This window comes from Aythya fuligula, chromosome 8 (genome assembly GCF_009819795.1).
Source record: "Aythya fuligula isolate bAytFul2 chromosome 8, bAytFul2.pri, whole genome shotgun sequence".
NCBI lineage: Eukaryota > Metazoa > Chordata > Aves > Anseriformes > Anatidae > Aythya > Aythya fuligula.
The window spans coordinates 6,164,614-6,186,580 of NC_045566.1; the positions used below are offsets into that span (position 1 = coordinate 6,164,614).

At 40.8% G+C, this 21,967-nt stretch overlaps 1 protein-coding gene across 1 annotated transcript; it reads right to left on the reverse strand.

Moving 5' to 3' along the window:
* Window positions 1–4,639: 4,639 nt before the first annotated feature.
* Window positions 4,640–21,453, reverse strand: SHISAL2A (shisa like 2A). The gene is made up of 4 exons (XM_032192209.1): window positions 21,258–21,453; window positions 13,051–13,190; window positions 10,234–10,311; window positions 4,640–6,022 (listed from the first exon to the last, which is right to left on the reverse strand). Exons 1-3 carry the CDS (start codon window positions 21,437–21,439, stop codon window positions 10,280–10,282), a joined length of 354 nt encoding a protein of 117 aa, XP_032048100.1. The 5' UTR covers window positions 21,440–21,453; the 3' UTR covers window positions 4,640–6,022; window positions 10,234–10,279.
* Between the last annotated feature and the right edge of the window lie 514 nt (window positions 21,454–21,967).

Below are 21,967 nucleotides of genomic sequence, written 5' to 3' on the forward strand. Positions count from 1 at the left end.
ATAATGACTGCTCAATGCAACAACTTTTTTTTTCTTTTTTTCTTTTTTTTTTTTTTTTTAAAAAAAAAAAAAAAAGATATTGTAGTCTTCTGAGTAACTTGGAAAATTACATTATTGAAATGCTACTGCTGCCACTGAGGACTCTTCAGCTCCTCATATAACTTACTGTTGCCAAGTTGATAAATATGAAATACCACCTGTTGATAACCTGAAAGGAACATTATTTTCCTCAAGTGGAGCAAGCTCTGCAGTTGAGATGCATTGGAGGGACCTTTACAACAACCGCCACCCATTAGCTTGCTAATCAGCAACAAAGTGAAGAGTCCCAAAACTCATAAGAACTTGAAGGAAGTCACTTGCACGTTACCAGTAGGGCTCGCATACATTTGCTGTTAACGTTATGATCCTTCTGTGGTTGTTTTTTTTTTTTTTCCTCTCCACGGAATGGAGATGTTTGAGAGAGGTATTTTCCATCCTGACTTGATGCTTTAAATTCACATGCAGAAGAAAGAATAGTAAGTGCTAATGGTGGATCACATGAATGAAAAGTGGAGTCAGAGGGGAAAAGGGCATAACAATTAGAGATTTCCCTTGCCATCCCAGAACCCCAGCCCCATCCTCTTCTACCTCCCTTTCACCTCCCTGCATATCCCCCAACTATTTTTTCAAATTGCTGTCAGAGTAATTAATTCACTTTCACTCGGTTTTCCCATTAGTGACCTAGACTCCCTATCCCTCCCAGGTGACCTGATCACTCTGTCTCCAAAAATGTAGTTAACACACCTGAAAATGCTTCATGACTATCTGCCATACACAGTTTAGCAGTGCCATTCTTCTCCATAGGTCCCTGTTTGCTGTATGCGTTCTCAATTGGTAGCCTTCTAAGGTCTGCCAAGGCAGCGTGTGCATGCGAGTTGGCCAAACACTAGGTCACACCACTCAGGGGTTTAGAGATGAAGTTTTCACATTCTCAGATTGAACTCTCAAATTTCTTACCTATCAACTGAGGTAAGATATCAACTGAGACATACAATTTGTGTATATTGTTTTTGTCTCTTACATGAAATGAATATCCTTCATGTGTTGGCTTAGGTGCATTTACCTCCACATTTCCTCATCATGAATGCAGTGTAGGTGCAGGTAAAGCTATACAGGAGGCAACATGCTACTTCTTACTGACTGCTCTTTAAAGCTCCATCCTGGAAAGGGCTGAGTGCTCTCAAGTCTCCATCTAGTCAAAGAGAAGCAAAGTCACTTAACACATTAGAGTCCAGCTCAGATCTTACAAACTCTATCTGCTATAAAATTACCAAGTGAAATCTGTCATTCTTCATCCGTTTAGCCAAAATGAGAAAATATTGCTAGGATATGATTGAAACTCAAGAGCTGCTAGAGAGGAGTTTGGGTCTCATCCTGCCTGGTACTGAGTTCACAACCTGGCTCTTGTGGCATGAAAACTGGCTATTCCCAGCAGTTTTTACATTTATTCTCTCAGTTCTAGCAGAAAATCAGACTTTTCCATTCCATCCGTCTGCCCCCACACACACTTTTATTGTTGTCATAAACACAGCCATGGTGTGCAGTCATCAGACGCTGAGACTTAGGACAGACAGGCTGGATTTTTCATGATGCTGATACCAAACGAGTGTCACACTGCTCCAGCATTTCAAATAAGAGGTCAGTAGAAACTCAGAGGACTGTACGTTTCCTTCTTATTTTGCTCCTTTTTTTCTAGCCAATCCTACTGGAAGACCAGGGTCACTCATGACAAACCCCAAAGCCTGTCACAGGGGGACCTTGCACTTGCTGGGACCTTCTAAATCCTGCAGAGTTACTTTTCAGCATATAGGACTCCCATTTCAAGCAAAACTCTCTCCTGGGACCAAACAACTGCAGATGAGGCAGCAGATTCTGCTCTGCTGGGAAGAGAGAGGCATGTGATGGGGAAGAGAAGGAAAATGCTGTTTTCCTCTAACCCTTCTCCCCACAGTGGTGGTGCTGTGGGGAGAACACCCATACATCGGGACACCCGTACATCCCTGGACAGAGAAGGCGTGAGAATGAAAACTAAGGCTCAGCAAGACCAAGGCAGACCACACCAACAGCCCCAAAAAGGAACATGTATCAACATACAGATGTGTCTACAGTATATACATCTTTAAAATCACAATCCTACCATGGTATTGTAACAGGCTTTGCCACCAACTTATGTACAGACTCAGTATGTTTAAAGGTAAAGATCTGTAGGACTTACTACTTGTGTACTTTACCTAGCTCTTCACAAGATTTAACCAGACCTCCCAACCTTTGCTTTCCCAGTTCCTGCTATCCCATTGAAACAGAAAATAAAGATGAAATACACATAAATTACAAAATCTATTAACTTGTTCTTTAAAAGAACCACATTACTCAGTTGACCTCTACCTGTACTCATTAGAGTCAATAACCATAATAATTGATTCCCCAACTGTGGTTCAAACAGCTACTATTACATTTAAATGATGTTTTACATTAATATCAAATGTGTTTCTTGGAGTTACTTAATGTCTCCCATTAGTTGTGGAGAGATTCCGGATTTCTTGCATTCCACATAAATAAATCTACTTAATTTACTGAAAATATATCTGGCTTTTCATTCAGTATGAAGCACTCAGATCTGACCTCACATGACATTAAAGGCACTGCACCATATCTTTCAGCATTATTAAAATAAGGTTTTTATATTTGCTCAAGAATATGAAGAAAAATGCTTCACATGCAATGCTGTCTTCACTATGGATTTTAGGATGACTGTTTTTTATTTTTATGTTTTAAGAATGGCAACATGGAAAATGAAAAAAATAACAAGTTCCTCTACCTATTTTAAAACCCAAATATAAGAATTGTGACTTTTTCTTTCCCTCCCCTCATTCTTTGCACCTAAAATACTTTTTAGCAAAACCAGTAACAGACTGAAGGGTGTGCAGCTGATCTATGAAACTCAGAAGAGGTAAAAAAAAAAAAAAAATTGGATTCTAAAACTTTGCTAGTAAGTTACCCTGAGTGAATTTTCCCATCTATGCTGCTCTTGTCTGTTCTCATTTCCCACAGGTCGTTACTGCATTGGCAATTTGAAGTATTGCATAAATAACTTGCTGGTATTCAGCATGTTGCTTTATTTCCTCTCCTATAATTGAGTTGTGTTGGTTTGACATTTTGATTTAGCATTGTAGAAAGAGCAGACTCAATTTACTGAAATTTCTGTGGTTGATGCATTTAGGGAAAAATAATGATTCCATTTTGCAGTGCATTCATTAAGGGAAAGGTACTTACCTGTTTGTTTGCAGAACCAGGTAGTCATCAGGAACAAGAGGAACACATCACCCTCCTCCCTAGGCTAAGCAACAACTTTGGGCAGCGTGGTCCTGACCTAAGGCCTGATTTCCATGTGTTTTTTTTTTTCCTCCCTGTTTTCCCTGGACGGAGTCCAGTCCTTTGTCTATTTGAAAATTATTTGCAGAGCCATTTTGGTACTCTCTTGGTCCTCACCTGAATATATAAAAGGTTTCCATCTGTTAAACACTGCCCAAAAGCAGAGGCAGAAATAATGGCAAAGGACCATGTAATTGCAAGGTTTTATCTGTGGAATCCAGATTATCGTATGAAATATGAGAACTGACAACATATTGCTTATCTGTTGCATAGCATTCTCATCCTCTGTTTTCAACGCAATACAACATTAACAGCTCTTTAACCACCTATTTAATGCCTGTTAACATTTGAAGTTTACTTATATTTTCTACTTATGTTTTTCCCTAATATTTTAAACTTAAAAAAGTACATCTTCCATGTACACCTACTATGTCTTCATTCCTCTAACCTTAGAGCTATAATCACTTCTGAATTTATTTGACAAAATATTAAATTCCTTACCTGCAATTGAGAGAGATAAGATTTCTTTAAGCTTCAGGCTTATAGATGGAAACTTAAAAGCTTCTCGTTTCTATCCTAGGAAGAAGCTGACTCTTTACGCTTTTCCTGCCTCATGTGCTCCATAACTCGAAGGATTGAGTCATCTCAGGAATCTTGAGCATTTGCCATGTTAGGAAAACAATTAAAACTGACATTACTTTCATTCAATAAACCTGTGACCTTTTGTTTTTATTTGTTTTTAGTCCCATAATTTAGAAGTTGCAAAGGCCAAAGAACCTAACTGAGGTGATGAATTATGAAAGTTGTTACAAACTTGACTGATACTGTAGAACCATTATGTATTTTCTACCTAGACCAGTATTAGAAGTGAACAGCAAGTTAGTAATACTGAAATATCTAGAGAATGACAGGGATGACAAGGGTAGACCACTTTAGAGTGAGCTATTTCTACCGGTGTGACTTCAAAGAAAGATGCAGCCAGTCCCAGAATTACCAGTAGCACCCAGCCTGCCCAGTCCCAAGGAGATCAATCAGAGGCTGCTGTTTGTGCTGCTCTGATGATATTGGGTAGGTACACAGGAAGATAATGCAGACTTTCTATACACAACAGTCACTGAGGCCTATTGCATATTAAGTCATTCTCCCCTTTTTATTTTGACCTTATGATTAACAAAATTCTTCCACTTTTAGGGGAAAAAAACTGCTCACAGCAACTCTTGCAAGTTCTTTTTATTAACATTAGTATACGTAATGGTAACAGAATAGCCTTGAGTTTGCTTTACTACAGTCATTTAAACAACAAGCTTAAAATGCTCCTTGAAATGCTCCCAGGGCAAAAAACAGGGCTATGCCTAACAAGTACATTAAGCCTTATGTCTGTAAAGCACAGGGAGACACCTTTGTTGTGATTGCACATTTGAAAGCAATTATGGGCAACACACTGAATCACCTAATGAAACCAGTGTAGGAGGTACTTTTTAGTGGTATTTAGAGACCCTTAATTACAAGCTAGCTAGCTAATAAATTGATTTTCCTAAGAGAAAAACAGAAAAAAAACAGGCATTAGAAGTAAGCAAAACACTAGTGTTTTTGTTGTTTTTTTTTGCCTTCTGGTTTTACAATTTGTTACTTTGGTATCTTAAAACACTCAAAATGAATAAGAAGCTCAGTATCCAAGGGATGATCTTATGAGAAATCAAAGATTCAGAAATTGCCCTGGAGACAAAAAGATAAATATTTTGATCTGCAACACAAAATACCTTATCACTTCACAATTTAAGAACTACAAGACTGCTAGTTCACTAACTAGTTTGAGTTTGTATGAAGTTTAAAAAACTTGAATCCTCTTTGTTCTAAAAATCTTTTACTGGTGGTTTAAAATGAAGAATACATTTCTCATTTCTATGTGAATCTCAAGGCTGAATCCTCAAAGGAAACCAGATGGCAAAATTAAAATAAACTGGCAAAAATCATTTTTCCTTCTGCTCTTTGACTGGCACTTTTTGACTAACTTCATTTGGTAGGGAAATTTTCCCATCAAAATAATTCTAAGATCCATGAGAACTTTGAGAAAATAAAGTTGGGGAAAAGTGATAAATTAAGAAAAATGCAACACAAGCAAAAGCCTGATTTTATTGAGGTACTGCACTCACATTTTTGTGTACCAAGCCATCACATTTGGTTAAGTAGATCATATTAATGATGTGAGGACACCACATTAAAATGGCACACAGGAACAGCTTAAAACAAAGCTTGGTCAACATGGTGTACCAAATTATGCTCTGCCTAATAACTGTTATCACATTGGAATTGCACAGGATAAGACAACATAATTCACATAATTGCACATAGCAGCCATAGCTGGTATGTGCAAATCAAAATATACACTTCCCAGTACAGTAGCCATAATAAAAATACATATCCCAGCACAGCTTCAGGTTGGCCTCTGGTTATCAGTTGTGGTTGTAGGAACCAGGAAATAACTCTGGAAGAGTTGGTTAGGTTTTGTGGGTCTTGTTCCACCCTTGTGGCTTAGAAAATCTTTTGAATCCAGTTGGTTCTGCCAACAGCTTGCTTTGGTGGGGACCTCATGAAAAATGCAGCTCTGTACCTGCAAAATAACAAGCACAGTTGAGAATCAGATTGCACAGGGGAAGATTTTCCTCTGCTACACAGCACAGCTAAGGAGATCCTACAAACAAATCCAGAACAAACCAAACAGCTCGATGCATTTCACTGGGATTATTTATTCCAAGCATCTCACCGTGTTCCTAACCTTTATCATGTGAAATATTATACCTCTAAAGGGCATCACTGCAGCTATGAACACTAAGTGCCTCCTCTAGGAACATAACTGGGTAGGTAGATCTGCTGTTGCTCCTCTACTTTGTAATTGGTGATTTCATCCTGGATGCAATAAAAAGTTAAAACACAATGGTGCTAGAGCAAGAAAAGAGGCCTAACAGACAAGGCAGTCTCATCTAACATTTCTACGCAGTACCTTTTGGAAAATTATCTACTATTTACATTAAACTCTTTTTTTTTTTTTTTTTAAGGTAGACATAATATCTATCTTTAAACCTGAAGGATAACAAAAAATATTCAAAACTACATATACAGAATTCCTACACAAAGAAATGATTCTACTGCTCATTAAAAAGGGATTGCTTCTGAAGTGAAGCACAACAGCTGTTGGCACAGCTGGGTTTAGAAGCGGATGTTTGTCTGGGTAGGCAAAAATAATAGGTATGCACTAAAGTCTGGCCAGAAATCTCAGCTAATTCAGCTACTGACAGAAGTTCTGAAGTGTGAAATCCTCGTTTTCAAGGCAGATGGCTACTAGCAGCAAAGAGCATCCTAACTGGCAAGAACATCAGCTCAATACTGGTTTGCTGGGAAGAGTGATGCTTATCTGAGTGATACTTTTTTGTAGATCCTAGATTTTCTTTTGCCTCAGGCTCCAGGGCTGATTACACATTCTGACTTGTATCAAAATGCACATGACAGATGTAGGCTTAGATTTGAACCCTCCCCCTGGCATTGCCATCTCTAAATACAGCATTTCCAATTAAATATCAGATCAGAAGGGACCTCAGATATTCCTATTATAGCCATCACTTTCTCCAGACTAGCAAGAAGACTCACAGGTACTCCGACAGCACACAAGTCTGTTTCTGCTCAGAGCAGGTGGACAGACATTTCCTTGCCAGACCTGGATGCAGTCTAGCAAGAGCCAAGGTCTACTGGTGTCACCTAAGAGATGCCTGGGGCTAAGACAGCCTCCCACACATCAAGGCTGTGAAGATGCTTCACCCATTTCACCTTTGACAAGTGTGAGTTTAACCTGCTCATCAAGATCCCTTTTGAAGAAAGTCCTGTCTGCTGCTTCATTGCCTGGTCTAGTATTTCTGGTACCTTTATAGTTTGGAAGTTTTTCTGTTACTAAATCTGGACCTGCTTCAATGTAGAATCCAGCTCATTACTTACCTTGCCTGCCACAGACAAAAAATCAGTCCTCTGCTTTACTTATCAGAACAGTCATCTTTTCTAAGCCAGCTTAAGCTTGATCTGCCTTTCTAAAACCTTTATCATTTTCTCATTTTGTCTCTTCTCTGGTTTATTAACACCTGAAGAGCATTGCTGTATCACAGGTACTGCCAGCATTAACTGGAATAAATACCACCTTACATCCTGAATACAGCTTCCCTCCTTAGTATGATGGACAAAAGATGGGCACAGAACATCAATACTGTTTATTACAAACTATAAATTCAAGATAATTTTTCTCCCACATTACTTAACCAGTTATTCTCCCTCAGGTAAAAAAGAAAAGTCAAATCCTGAAATAAGTACAGTACTTGGCTTTCATCTTTATTGCATTTCACCTTTTTGATTTCAGAGCTTTTCTTCAGGGCACCAAGGTAATTCTGAAAGGTAGTTTTATCCCCCCAGAGTCTTGCAGCCTCTCCCAGGGTGGCATCATCCATAAATTTTATACAAATACTTTTTATTCCTGGAGCCAAGCTGTTAATATTCAACTGGAATGGTATTGAGACACCCTTCCCTCCAAAAATGTCTGCGAATGAGCCACTGAAAACTTTGGGCTAAATTTTCCATATATACTTGTAGTCAGAGCTACTTGTTCCCACTTAACTGACAGACAAAATTACCTTGACAAAGAGGTAAGCTGGCTTATCGTGATTTGTCTTCATGTCAGATGTTTCTCATATATAGCTTAATAATTTGATCTGTTAACACTACAGGCTTGAATTAACACCTCCAGTTCCTCCCCTTTCCCTTACCTCCCCTTTCCCTTATTAAAGCAATGGCTTGTTTGTCCCTTTGATGAGAAAGAACATGCAGACAAGCTTGATCTGTGTGGTGAGCTACATGCATAGCCATGGTATAGGGTCCTGTCACCAATTTAAAATCTTGACTTGGACAGAAGAATAGATATTAAATTTAAGTGCCATGTGGTGCTTTCTCACAGCAGTTGAAGGTTTGCAGCTACTGGTGGATGCAGACTGCACAGTGAAGTGGCTCCTCATAATAAGTGAGGGCATGGGATCTGCAACAAGTGGACGTCAAAAGCAGAAGACAAAAGCAAATAGAGACCTGGATTTTTCCACCAAAAGTTCACCTGATTATCAGTTAAAGCTCAGAAAATATCCTTGCCTCCCTTTTCATTTTCACAGAAAGTTCCCAGCTGATGTATTCTAGATCTGGAAGCAAAAAAAAAAGCTGACTGCATGTTTTTCCTTGTTTCAGCACAAAGAGGTCTCATGATAAAGCCAGCCTCATTTTGCCAGCAAAGAAGAATTGGATAATTCACGTACAAAAAAAAGCTGCTAAGGTTTTTGGTCTTGATATAATGCATGCACTCAAACCGTACAATGAAGTCCTTTGCAGCTGGCCTTTTAATTCTTGCCTGTTGCTCTGTTTCTGTAACCAATAGTGTTTAGCAGGCTACATTTTACAGCACTTCCATAAACATCAGTCTCTATAGCATGGAAGAAAGCAGGCAAACTGAGGCACAATGAAACGAGAGGCTCCTGGCCTTACAGAAGAATGCTCCATTCACAGACCTGAACTGTGGTCTCATCTAAGTACTTAGTGCCTGACTCAGATATTTTTGAGTTTTCCTACTACAGAGTGCTGCAGGAGCGTTTTAAGTCTTCCTACTGCATTTTTCTCCCACAACGCATTTCCATTGCCACAGCAGAAGAAATGTGTAGAGGGGATTAGAAGTTTCAAAATGAGTTTTGTTACCACTAAAAAGCAAGGTAGCAAAAATAGCAGGACAAGCAATCCAAACCAACTTGTTCTGCTGATAAGAGTGCTGAGAAGGATGTCTTTGCACTTCTGATGCACGGGGTGGCTCTTTTTTTGAAGGATACAGGAGAAAATACACAAAGCAGGAAACTGACACATTTACTTTCCTACTGATCCAAGAACAACTGCTGAGCAAACAGAACCAATTTATTTCTGTGACAGACAATACTGATCTATGGCATAGATCCTCACATTCTGTGATGTTTAGCCATAAGCTTTCACCCCCCTGCAGAAAGGGAAATAACTTTTCATGCCAGCTGAAGTCTTCTGCATTATTCATTAATTCCTCTCAAGTCTGAAGTACAATTCTTCTGTATTGGCGTACATTTTAAATACTATTTTGCATGGTCTGTGCCATAGGCAGTTTGACCTTTAAACATGATTTCAGCATAAAAATCAAGTTAGCATATGAAGACTCATTTTTTGCATGATAACCCTGTTCATTTCTCTATCAGACTTGACTCAGCACTCACAGGCAGCATCACCAAAACATATGATTAAACTACCAGCCAGATACTTCACTGCTCTCACCCTTTGCCATACAGGAGCCTTTCTACCAGTTTATTATAGAAGAATTTCTTTTGAATAACTTACAATGGCTGCATCCTCAGTAAGGTCTAGTGCAGCTCAGACTGCACCAGGGAAAGGACAAAGACACCATTGGGGAAATGTAATGTTCTCTAGCCCACAACCATGAAGTACTCATGTACAAGTAATTCAAGATTTCTCCGTTCACGACAATGTAGTCATCTCTTGCATATCTTCACAAAGGAGTATGGGTGTATGTCATGTAGAGACTGTTATAAGGTCCACAAGCATGACCCAAGGTCCCCCAGCCTTTTCTGTTAGTGCTTTTTGCAAAACTAAAAACCCATATAAAGAATCATAGCACTTTGAAGAACACTTTTCCTATCTGCATCACTACGTACTGAACAGAGCAAAGAATATAAAGATACAATAGAGAATGGTGGAAAAGTGTTGTTACCATACCTGCTTCCATACAGCACTGGTAGAATCCATCCAGTACTTGTATTTTTTAACATATAGAACTCCCTCTAGCCTCACTGTCTGAAAAACAAAAGCATTTAGTAAATCAAATAGGATTATTAGTCTAACAGTTACAAGTAGTAATACATAGAAGCACCCATTGCACTAGAAAAAAAACATTGAACACCATTGCTCAAAGCTAAACAGGCAAATTCCAGCTGATAAGCCTTTTGCAGAATCTGAAAATTTAATAGAAGTTGCACATCCATCTTGTTATATTTACTACCAAACTTTAAATTACTTATGTAGAAATTCAACAGTTCTACTTCCTATTTTTAGGAAGTCTTTGATGAGCCACACAATAACCAACTTTTTGACTACGACATGAAGGAAGAAAGGCATACAATAATCAATTGTATGTTTAATGAAATACAGAAGTCCATCTGAGATGATATATTTTGACTGAAAATGCTTATAAGTACTGCTTTCATAAATGAGCATACACTGAATGCTACGGGGGTACTGACACTGATCACTGACCATCTGATGTGTGACAGGCTTCATCCGAAGGCAAGACTACTTTAGTTCAGGAAAAGCAGTACTAAACTGAATTCACAGGTAAAACCCATCACCCTAAGGCCTAAAAGCTTCTGAAGCTCCTAAAAATTGTTTTCATTTTTACTGCCTATAGAAAGAGCAGAAGAGAGGTTGCTTTTATTATTCCTTAGGCCTGAAAGCAGCTAACCAGCCAACTCATAAGAGGCTCTGATCTTGCATAACTTCCACGCAGAAGAAACCCAGGTATGATGAAGATAAGCACTCAGGCTTGTCAATGAAATCCTTCAGCTTTTTCAAAGATCTCTCAACCTTGGCAAAGCAATGGGCTTTCAATTTCTGGCAGTCTACCTCATCAACAGCTAAAGCTATCAGAACTTCTGTGTGAAATAATTGCCATTCAGAGCAGTCAAAGCAGCAGAATAATAGAAGTGAAAACAGGACAAGCAAAAAGTCAAACCAGTGCTTAAACACGAAGCAATGCTGTCTGAAAAAAGCTCAAAACAACATGGGAGATGGTTAAGGAAACAGAGAGATCTCTCAGCATCGTGAATCCTAATACCTGGAACTGAGAAAGAGAATACCTATGTGAACCCTGCAGTCTGGCACAAAGACACAAAGCATGAGAAACACTGCTGTCCTGGCAATAGAATAGACCAAGAGCTAATAACACAGCAAAAAAAAACCTGAGGGAAAAAGTTAAACAGCAAAACATTGAAAAGCATAATGCCAGTTTGTAAGAGTTCACTGGGTATTTTGTTCATCCTACTCAAGTGTTTATTTAGGCTTCTCTAGGTAGCAGGTCCTATTTCCACTGTCTCTCTCCAGGACAGGTGTCAAGTTTTCAATTTGCAGATTAGTAGCAGTTTGCTGAATGTGTGACTTTTGCTTTTACAGCTTGCTCAGCTTAGGTAGTTCCAAAGGAGGCTTTCCATTTCCTGAGAGCCCTATAAACTGCATTCTCTAGAGAAAAAAACAAGATGTAGGAAGTTTGGTATGAAGTAAACTGAGTTAGATGCTTATTACTGTCTGATAGGCTATAATTACAATAACTCATTGGTCATCTATTGGCATTCAAGTATGGAAGCACTTTAAAAGATAGTAAAAAAAAAAATGTTGAATCTGAGGTGATGGGGAAAAAGCAAGAGATTTCTTTCCATGAATTATTTCCCTTTTTCAACTTGTTCTACTTATAAGGCCTAAGTAAATAAAATCCAGCAAGAGAACAAACATTCACTTTATTTCCAAAAACTTTACTTGTTGAACTAAAGCCAAATTTACACATTTAGAAAGCTCTCAAAAAAAAGCTGAAACTTATCACACCACATCCTGCCATCAGAACTTGCAACTCGATTTCACATATGTAGGTTTCTCACATACATGTGAAAATAAATCTTACATAAGCCTAGCCATGCCTGCTTCCACTCCAGCTCTGCGATTGAACACCTGTACTCTTAGAGCAGAAACTTCTTTCTGCCACTGATCTGATAAAATGTATATATGGTACTAAGGCAATGTCAGCTTATGCCAATGCTTCCTTGGTTCTCTCAGATTTGTATTCAACTGAGAACACTAATTTCTAACTAATACCCAACAAGGTGACCTTTATAGTCAGTGGATAATGTATTGTACTGGCCAACCTGCATAAATGTTCTAATTCTTTTAATTAATTAAAAATAATTGTTAATACAACCAACCATCAAGAATGTCATCTTTGGAAAGAATTGTGAAACCCGAAGCTTTTAGTTACCATTACAATCTAAGCCACAAATACTGGGCTGAGGTAGCCACAGTTTCTCCTATGCCAGTAGGTGACATGCATTTTTCCTGTAGGTGTCTGCTCATCCACAGTCCATGCACAAAGTTAAGGCATGAAAAAGAATAATTCCTTGTCAGGGAGGAATCACACAGAACTTTTGAGAGTCTTATCCCTAGAATGAAATCATTACCATATGTTTGTGCACTTGGATAGGAAATCCAGAACAACTCATTTGGCCTCTTGCTGACGATGGGATTTATTTGTTGCATCCTTAATAAGGATTGCAGAATTTTACTCTTCCTACTAATTAAATATATTGAGCTTGTGCTAAATATTTTCATTTGAGTTCATTACAGATTTCATTTAGAAGTTAATCTAGCAAAACAGACTACAACCTAGGGCCACCATCAGGAAGAAAATGTACAGTTGGATTCTCCACACGTGTTTTCGACAGAGTGTTATCTCCTCCAGAGGAAGAGCTTTATTCTGTCAATATCCAGCCTTACCTGCCATCTGTAAGTGTAAACCAGTATCCAGCTTGCTGCGAGGCTTTGTGCTGATAAACAAGTAACAGAGAACACACACAGTGATGATAAAAGCAAACAGGACCACTGCTGCTATTGACAGGCCCACGAGTGCTCCAACACTAAGAGAGAAAATAAAGAAATTAGGTGTACAAACATGCTGTGATAGCCATTGAAGTAGTGGTCAGGATTATGCCCAGAGTTTACATGTACACAGGTAAGGGAATGACTGTACATAGAAATTTAGAGCTCGATACTTAGTTTGCACAAACTGCATTATTTTGTTGCCCTCAGAAGGGCTGATGATATTACACAGCAGTTGAACCTTTATGATACTTCATGTAACCTATGCACAGTAGCCCTCAGCTTGATTTCAGCTATGTCTATGAAAATCAGAAAGAACTTAATGCAGTAACTGGTGCCAGTGAATCAAACTACTCCAAAGCAGTGCATATTCCCAGATAAACCAAATCCAGGAATACAGGCACTGTGTTTCCCAATTAAAAGTACAGTCTGAAGGACGCACAGACTTCACACAATATTACTATCTGTGCAAAAACTGGGAAAATTAACAGTGGTCTTCCCAAATAGACAAAACAACCAAGGTATTTTGACAAGAAAATTAATGCAAACTACTGAAAAAAAATGGTCTTTAGTTTGTTTGTTTGGTTTTTTCCCCCCTTTTTTTTTTTTGCTTTACCTTTCCCCAATTTTTTCAATTCCTTAACAGAATTTTGACTAAATTTTGAGAGTTGCTAAATATCACAAGGAAACAAAAAGTGGAATTCCAGAGGTCCAGGCAGTTGATGCAAGCTCCTTTTTCTCAAACATGATTATTAAAGCTGCATTTTCAACCTGAAATACCACATTTATTGCTAGAAAAACTTATCATAGGACTTTAAGCAAAGTACTTGTTTGTAACAGGTCTTCCTCCAAAGCTGACATGTCCATAAAAAATGGGATAAATGTGAAAGCCACATTATTCAGTTCTACTAGCAGCTCTGTAGATCTAGGTAGAATACTGTGATCATGGTTGTGGCTCTTTGTTAATATAAGAGACTTCTTAGGAAATTAAAAGTGGTGTTTTGATCATGGTTTGAGACTTGAGAATCCTTATATTACTATTCCAGTGTATTTATGATTTTAACATAGAAAAAGGATAGAGATGAATGTCTTAAGTTCTATGATATGAATTCTAGTGATAAAAATCCCCTAACACAGCACCACTATCAGAATTCACTTCTACTGAGGCCTTGCAGGGAGATGGGAAGAATTGTGTCTCAGGATGTTTTCAAGAACATCACATTCAAGTTACTGCAAAGCTTTTCTATGAGCTCCCATGACACAGATATATGTCCATAAGAGAAACTCTTAAGTCCAGCAGGTATTAGTATGACTTTTACACAAAGTTCTCATTTGTTATGCCAAATCCATTAACAAAGTCTGTACAACATTTAGCTCTACACACAAGTAAATTGGTATCAGTGAAACAATTGATTCTGGAAAGAATTATTTTGCCTTTATGAAGATTGCTCATGGTATTCAGCTACACAAGCTAGTTTCACATGAACACATTAAGTATATTTTTTGGCTCAAACAGAGCATAGAGGCTAGCAACGTTCTGATTAATATGGCATTTGATGATGTTCTTACAATCAGGGATCTCACACGGATTCTGGCCTCATTTTTTCATTTGAAACATCTTGACTCCAAGGACAAAACAGAAGCAATGCACTACGCTGGGCTAAGGCGAGCAGCCAAACCAAGAATGATCTCCAAAGCTGATTGATTCCATAAGAGGAAGTAACACATACCCGGAGGCTCTTCAGAAATAGGTATTTGTGCTTTTTTCTTCTGTTAGAATTAGCCCTGTTTTAAGATTTCTTTCAAATAACAGTCTGCAGTACAGGACAAAAGAAGTTGCTTATCTCCTATCCAAATGTTAAGCAAAGTCAGCTGTTCTAAAGCTAACTAAATCAGGTACATATTACTTTTTTTTCCTCTATTCAGGCATCCATTACTTCAGTTGTAGCTCTCCTCTACGCAGAGGCAGATGACACTGTTAAGCAGTACAGCTGAGCATTGTGCAGCACAATGCCTTGGCATTATTACTGTGCAAGATGCCTTGCAAGCTATGAACAGCAAAGGTAAGAAAAAAACAGTTCTGGGGGGAAACTCTCCATTTCCTATTACAAGTCAGAGATTTATGATAGGTTACACATCACTAAAAAAAGTTTGTTATGCAGCAGCAACATGAAGAGATCTTACCCAAAACATGGAAATTGGCACCACAAAATCAAATACAGACATCCTAGATATCACTTCCTAAAGCAATCAGCAATTAAGAATCGGGTTGTACTTAGTTGTCAAACATAGTATGTCAATACCAGATTGTTCTCAATGTGCTGAAGCAATCAGACCTCTTAGAGTGTATTATTAATTTCTAAAAGGTTGATTTGAGGTTAAGGTTTGGGAGTGAGATTGTTTTTTAATTTATTGAATTAATTCAGGGGAATTTAAAATGCCTTCTACATTTCTGAACACTGAAGCATTCTAAGACAGAGGTACATTTCTTTTTATAGTTAAGATAGTTATCAAACAAAACGCCTAAATAGCCGTCATTTTAATGCTCACCCTTCCCTGAAAATAAAGACAACCCTGCAGCAGGTCCCCTGCCTTCTCCAGCAATTACTCCACCTAGTAGTAATGTAAAGCTCGTTAAAAACATTTTGCCATGTTCACTTCAAACAGTGGGTGTTTAAAGTCTACACAGCAGTCCACATAACAGCCCACAGGTCTCAGGATGAGTCTTCAAGATCAGGCTTCTGGCAACACAGCCATTAAACAAGAAAACTTAAAAGTTGCTTTTGTCCACAGCTGTGGCCTCACTAACATTATCAATTCCCCACCCATCCTCAGATCTAGCATAAAAAAGCAGCTGTGAAGGCCTAGCAGTAATCCTGGTGCCATTTACACAACATGAGCAACTCTAAGTTTGACAGAAGATCCACAAACCAAACAAAGCTCTCCCAAGATTTTTTTCCCTACATACAACAACACAGCCATGCACCACAAGCATCGCTGGTGCTCCTGGTGCTGTTACACTGAGCACCACGTGTGGCACTGCCACAGCTGCACTGCCAGAGGCTTTATTGAGCAGAGAGGCTTCACCATCTGCAGGCTCCCCAGGGCTTCCTCTGTGCTGGCTGGAGAGCTCCTTTGTGGGTCAACATTTCTTGCAGCAGAGGCTCAGCAGCCACCTGCAGTTATTTTTAGTCCTTAGAACTACTCCGTCCACACCAACAACAGCAAGGAACAATTTAAATATTGGGTAAACAGATGCAGCACATCCACCGAAAGATTAAAAGGAAGCTCATGAGTCATCTGGATCTGAGTGAAACAAATGTTCCCAATACCATTGCTGCAGTGATGTACAGTACGTAGTACTTGGGAAGCAACTGATAAATATTAACAGAAGATTGGAAGAACGGACAGACAGGAGTAAAAGTCTTGCTATTTTGGAAAGCCAAAACACTCACGAAGATCTGTGCAGCTGAGCAAAGTCTGGCTAGAGCATTAGGTCACTGTGGTTCTACAGGTGTTAATAAAGTATCCTGATTGAGAGCTATACTTGGCATGCCTCAGTTTTAATCAAATATTATATGAAGCTAACAAAAGATAAGGCTTTGGAATGGACACTGTAATTCTATTTGATACTGAAAGAAGCCATATCATTTGCAAAATAAACTTTGAGCAATAACAATAAAGAAGCCTAAGATTTTAAAACGAAATGTATTGACCAAACACACCAGCATCACAGTTCAGTCCAAGTGCTACCTGCTCAGTGCTTCCCCCTTCCACTCAGTTTGGAGGTAAAGATGTCCTAAGTACATGTACATAGCTCTGAAGGGTAAGTTTCTCAGTGCCCTGCTCACTAGTGATTTGTAGCATCTGTTTTGTGTTTCAGAAGCTCCAAAACCTTCTGGCAAATTCTTCACACCGCTACTTTTTTGCTCGTGTTCCTTCCCTGTTCCATGGGCTCCTGACTTGAGACAGGAAAAGACATCCTTCACTTTTCCTCCCTGAGGTCAGCTTTCCCAGAAAGGTAGAAAGAACCCCTAGACCACAAATCAAAAAGATACATTACTTGATCTTAACTACCAGGGGAAGAAAAAAGATAAGCAAGAAACAACTAATATTACAGATAAAAAGTTTAAAAGCTACATAATTTGTAAGAGTTGCTCTAAGATTTTTCTTGTGATTTTCCAGCAGCTCCTAGGACAGCAGGTGTTCGGGAACACTTCAAAGATCAGTTTTTGCAGGAGTGAGAAGGGAAAAGAAGGTTCAGTTTTGCCAAGAATAAGTGAAGCATATAGCTATAAACTTAGTACAGGCAGTAGTGATTTGGCAAAAAAAAAAAAAAAAAAAAAAAATACGGTAAGCCTGCAAGAGACAATTGCTTCAGGTTGCCTAGGCTGCTGGTTTCTTCAGGAATTACTTCTGTCAGAGCTGGCTGCCAAGTGGTTTGGCAATGTGTCTCCCACAGCAGGAAAAACACAACAGAAATGCACATTAACTGCCTGAAGCTGTTCCTGGTGTGTCAAACAGAAGTAATCCCTGAGATACCACCAACCTCTTGGTGGTGCGTTCAGCCACTGCTTTCAAATTAATGGGTGCAGCCAAGCAAAAAAAGATGCAGGATGAGGAATTTCAAGCTCTGGAGTAAAGAAAAGCTTGTAACAGTTTCTCCAGAAGATCTTCCAGTTCCTTTCCTTTTTTTTTCCAGCAGTTTCACAATCTCCAGGCATATCTTGGCTGGGTTTGGCAAGCTCCTGAAAAATTTTAAGTCTTAAGGGTTAAGTCTTAGAAGTGTACCCTCAAAAGCTGTAATAACCACTTGAAGGATTATTTTAACTTATGGTTCTGACACTCTGATGTAGGCAACAGCCTGAAACAAAGACAAACAAAGCAGGGATCACCAAAATATTGAAAGCAATCAGAAAAATGTTATTTTAAACATGTCTTCTTTAAATGCCTAATGGAGCTGTCATGTACAAATATATACAGTTTAAGGTGCTGCAGTACTGTACAGCTTCCAGTGTTAGAAACTAAAAATTGTCCTTTCATTTGTTACTGGGAAAGCACTTCAGTAAACAGATTCTAACCATTCTGTTAATTTGCTTAGAGAAGTAAATTACATTTATTTGCCTCTTCTCTATGAGGGATAAAAACAGTTATGGCAGAACTTAAGCACAACCAAAACCACACCAACCGCAGTTTTCTCAGATCCCATCAGCAGCTTAGGGCCACCATATTGAAAAAATAATCAAATCCTGAAGTTTCAAAGTTTTGGCCCAAATTTCTGACTCAGAGGCTTAGAAGTCACCTCTCAGACCCTAGAAGATCTTTGTAAGTGAAGTTCCTTCAGAGAGGTACTTCATCAGAGCCTCTCATAGGATCTTGCCCTTTGAAGTACTTTCTGGAAGATCTAGCTTTAACAGCCTTCATTACACCAATCCTGGTGCAAGAGCATAACAAATCTTCATTATACACTAGTTCTGCCATCTTAAGAAGGCTTCCCATGACCAAAACAGACTATCCAAAAAAATTATACCATATAAAGTTAAATAGCATGGTTATTCAATGAGAAAAATGTAAGAAGGACACTTGGGAACATCCTCTTACAGCAGGAAAGCTGAACAGTTCTGTGTCAGTCTTCAGAGATGAAGATGCTTGGGAAACTCATGTTCAATATCAATGACACTAGATTTTAAATAATTATACGCTCTCATTTATCTAGTGTACAGTACTGGACAACAAGAGCCCTGAAGAAATTGAGGTGTGAAATTGCAGGACCGCTGGCCAAAGCACTCCACGTAAGGCGCTCTGTCAGAGGACTGGTAGGCTGGAGATGCAAGTCCAAGCTAACATAGGGCTCTAGGGGTGAACCCAGAACTATAGACTAGCAAACCTGACTTCCACTTGGGCAAGAAAAAGGTCCATAAAAAAAGAGTAAGACCACTAAGCCAAGAGATAGACACAGCATCATGGCCCTCATCGCCCACTTCCCCAGTGCCCTGGATGCTCCAGACCAAGCCTATACAGCTGGTGGCCCTCAGGAGAGCTCTCCAGGCTCTGAGGGGGCTGCTTCTCTGTTCCTCCTTCCCTTGGGAGCTGCCATTAAGCTGAGGCTCTTACCCTGCACCAGGCCAATCCGTGTTGATCCAGGCCCTCACTTGCAGATTTACCTCCTGATTTGAGCTTGGACTTGCCTGGTGGGGATCACCAGGCTGTGACTGACTGGTTACTGTCTCCAGACCAACTCCTGACTTGCTCACTTAACTTCTCAGCTTGCCCTTGGGCCTGCATCACCACTGTGGACTTGCTTGGTCCTGGCTACTGCTCCAGCCAGGCCTGCCCTGCTCACCTCAATACAAGGGACAGGTCCCTCGCTGGTGAGGTCACCTCTTCAGCTACTTTCTTACCACACTCTGCCCTCAGGAAACTCCTGGTGCTCACTGCTTCCAGACACAAACTTCTGTAAAACAGCCAGCATCACCGCAGGGGGAAAATACTGCCTCGCTAACCTGCAGGATGGAGTCTGTGAAGTGTCAATAGGCAGGTGGATAAAGGAACCCTGCATACATTGCCAAAGGCTTTTTGAAAATCTAACTATATCCCACACACAGGAGGTGGGAATAAAAATCCTGAACTGACACAGGATTGGGGAAAGTATTCTGTTCCAGATCCAAAATGACTTAAAAGAATAAGGAGCGGAGCACAGGGCTAGATGGTCCCTTTCCAGTACAAAAAGTCAGTGCTGAGACTTTTTATTCAGTCTTCATCTACGACCCGGAAAAGAACAAAGTCTGAGTTTGATGACCCTAAGCTACTCAAGTGATCATATTCTATGAGGGCAGGGAGTGCTAGGAGGCTCACAGGAAACCAATTGAGCAGACAGAAACAGTGCAGATGAACTTCAATGTACATAACCTACTGCGAAAATATACACAACCAAGCCTACATGACAAAGTCAGAACTGCCAGTTCTGAACGCAGGAAAAAATGTTTTAGAGTCAGTGACAGTTCAATAAAATCAGCATCAACATGAAGCAACAGCCAAAGACATCAACAAAGCATCAGCCATCAAAAGGAAGGATTTTGAGACCAAGACGGACGGCAACATTTTGCCACTGTGTAAAACCTCGCCTTACTCACATCTTGAGCATGCAGCTCCAGATTACGCACCTCAAGAACAGCACTGTGAAAAGGCAACTAAAACGATCAATGGGACAGAGTAACCCAAGGATAATCTAAAATGGAATAGGACTTTAAAGACTAAATTACTAGGACTGTTTAAATTTGGAAAGGTGAAAGCTGGGGGCTGATGCAAATGCTTACAATGTTTTGAGTGTTTTGCATAAAATGAACATGTAATTGTTGTTCACCAAATCCCACAATGCTGGAGAGCCCTCCAGAAAACTACCAGGAAACAGAGCTCTAGAAGCTTGTAAGGGGAACTATCCTCAAACAGCAGGTAGTGACTGCTACTACTGGGACTGCAGAAGCAAGTCCAGAAAGGGTTTAGATACATATGGGGATAACAAGACCATAAAGGAATACTGAAAGCATGATGCCAGGGTGCACCAACACCCCGACACAGCCAGCAGGGATGCTGGGCAGCCTGAGAGAAACCTGGCACAGACAGCACCAGGCTGGTGTGTGCTCCCCTACCAGCACCTCTGGAGATCCAGATGGACCCCAGAGACCATGAGTATAGTTACCTGCCATTTTCCAAATAGAAACTTATTCAGTGTTAGGTCATACTACACACACAGAGAAGTAGTTGAAGTCACTAGAACTTTATGCACAGACCAGCTTACAAGCTCTGGCCACAAGACCCAAGTTCCCCTCACACCAAAAGCACGGAGGGATGCTCCGTCCACAGGCACCACACCGACCATCTCCCACCTCATTGCCGGGATCACGAGCCATCTCCTCCAAAACCCACCCTGGCAGAAGCCCCTCTTTGAAGCAAATGCAGCCTGAAAGACTACAAGTATCTCAGAAATAGACCCTCAGGCAAGTCCGGACCAACACAGGTCCCTCACCTCCCGGAGCAGCCACCCAGCCTCGCCGGCGGATCCCCCACCTCCATGCCGGGCAGGGCGGGCGCCGCTGCTCCCCTACCTGAGCCACCACATGTAGCTGTGCTCGTAGGGGAAGAAGCTGTGGGGGTCATCGCAGCAATACTTCACGTCCTGGAAGCCGCAGCAGTACACGGCGCGGGCGTCGCCGCCCGCCCGCGGGCAGCTGAAGCCGCTCACCAGCACCTTGTCGGCGTTAAGGTAGCTGCTGCACTCGGCGCTCATCGTGCCGCGGCCGCCCGCGGGGCTGCCCGCTGCCTCAGCTCCGCCGGCACCCGGGCTGGAGGTGGGGCGGCGAGCGGGCGGAGCTCGGCCGGCCGGGGGGCTGCGGGGCCGTGAGGGGCGAGGAGCGGGGCAGGCGGCGGGAGGCGGCCGCCGGCCCCCTCAGCGCCCTCCCCGGGCGGCGCCGCGGGGAGAAGCGGCGGGAGCCGGGCGCCGCCCGCGCCCTGAGGTGAGGGGAAGAGCCGGGAGCCGACCGCCCTGAGGGGGTTGCTCGCAGAAAGTGCTCTGATCGATGGGGTTTGGGTCTCCCTCAGCGGTCGGTCCGAAGTTGAGAAGAGACTTCGAGGGTCCACCTCTGCCTATAAGCCTCCGAGGGGTCCTGGTGAAGTGATGAGGTAGTTGAGAGGGATCACACCTTGGCAGCTGTGCTCAGAGCCCCTTGGTTTTATGAGGGATAAAATTACCCACATTATAGTTTGTTTCTATGAGACCTGTCTCCAGCTCGTTTCTGAGGTTACTTCCTCTCAATAT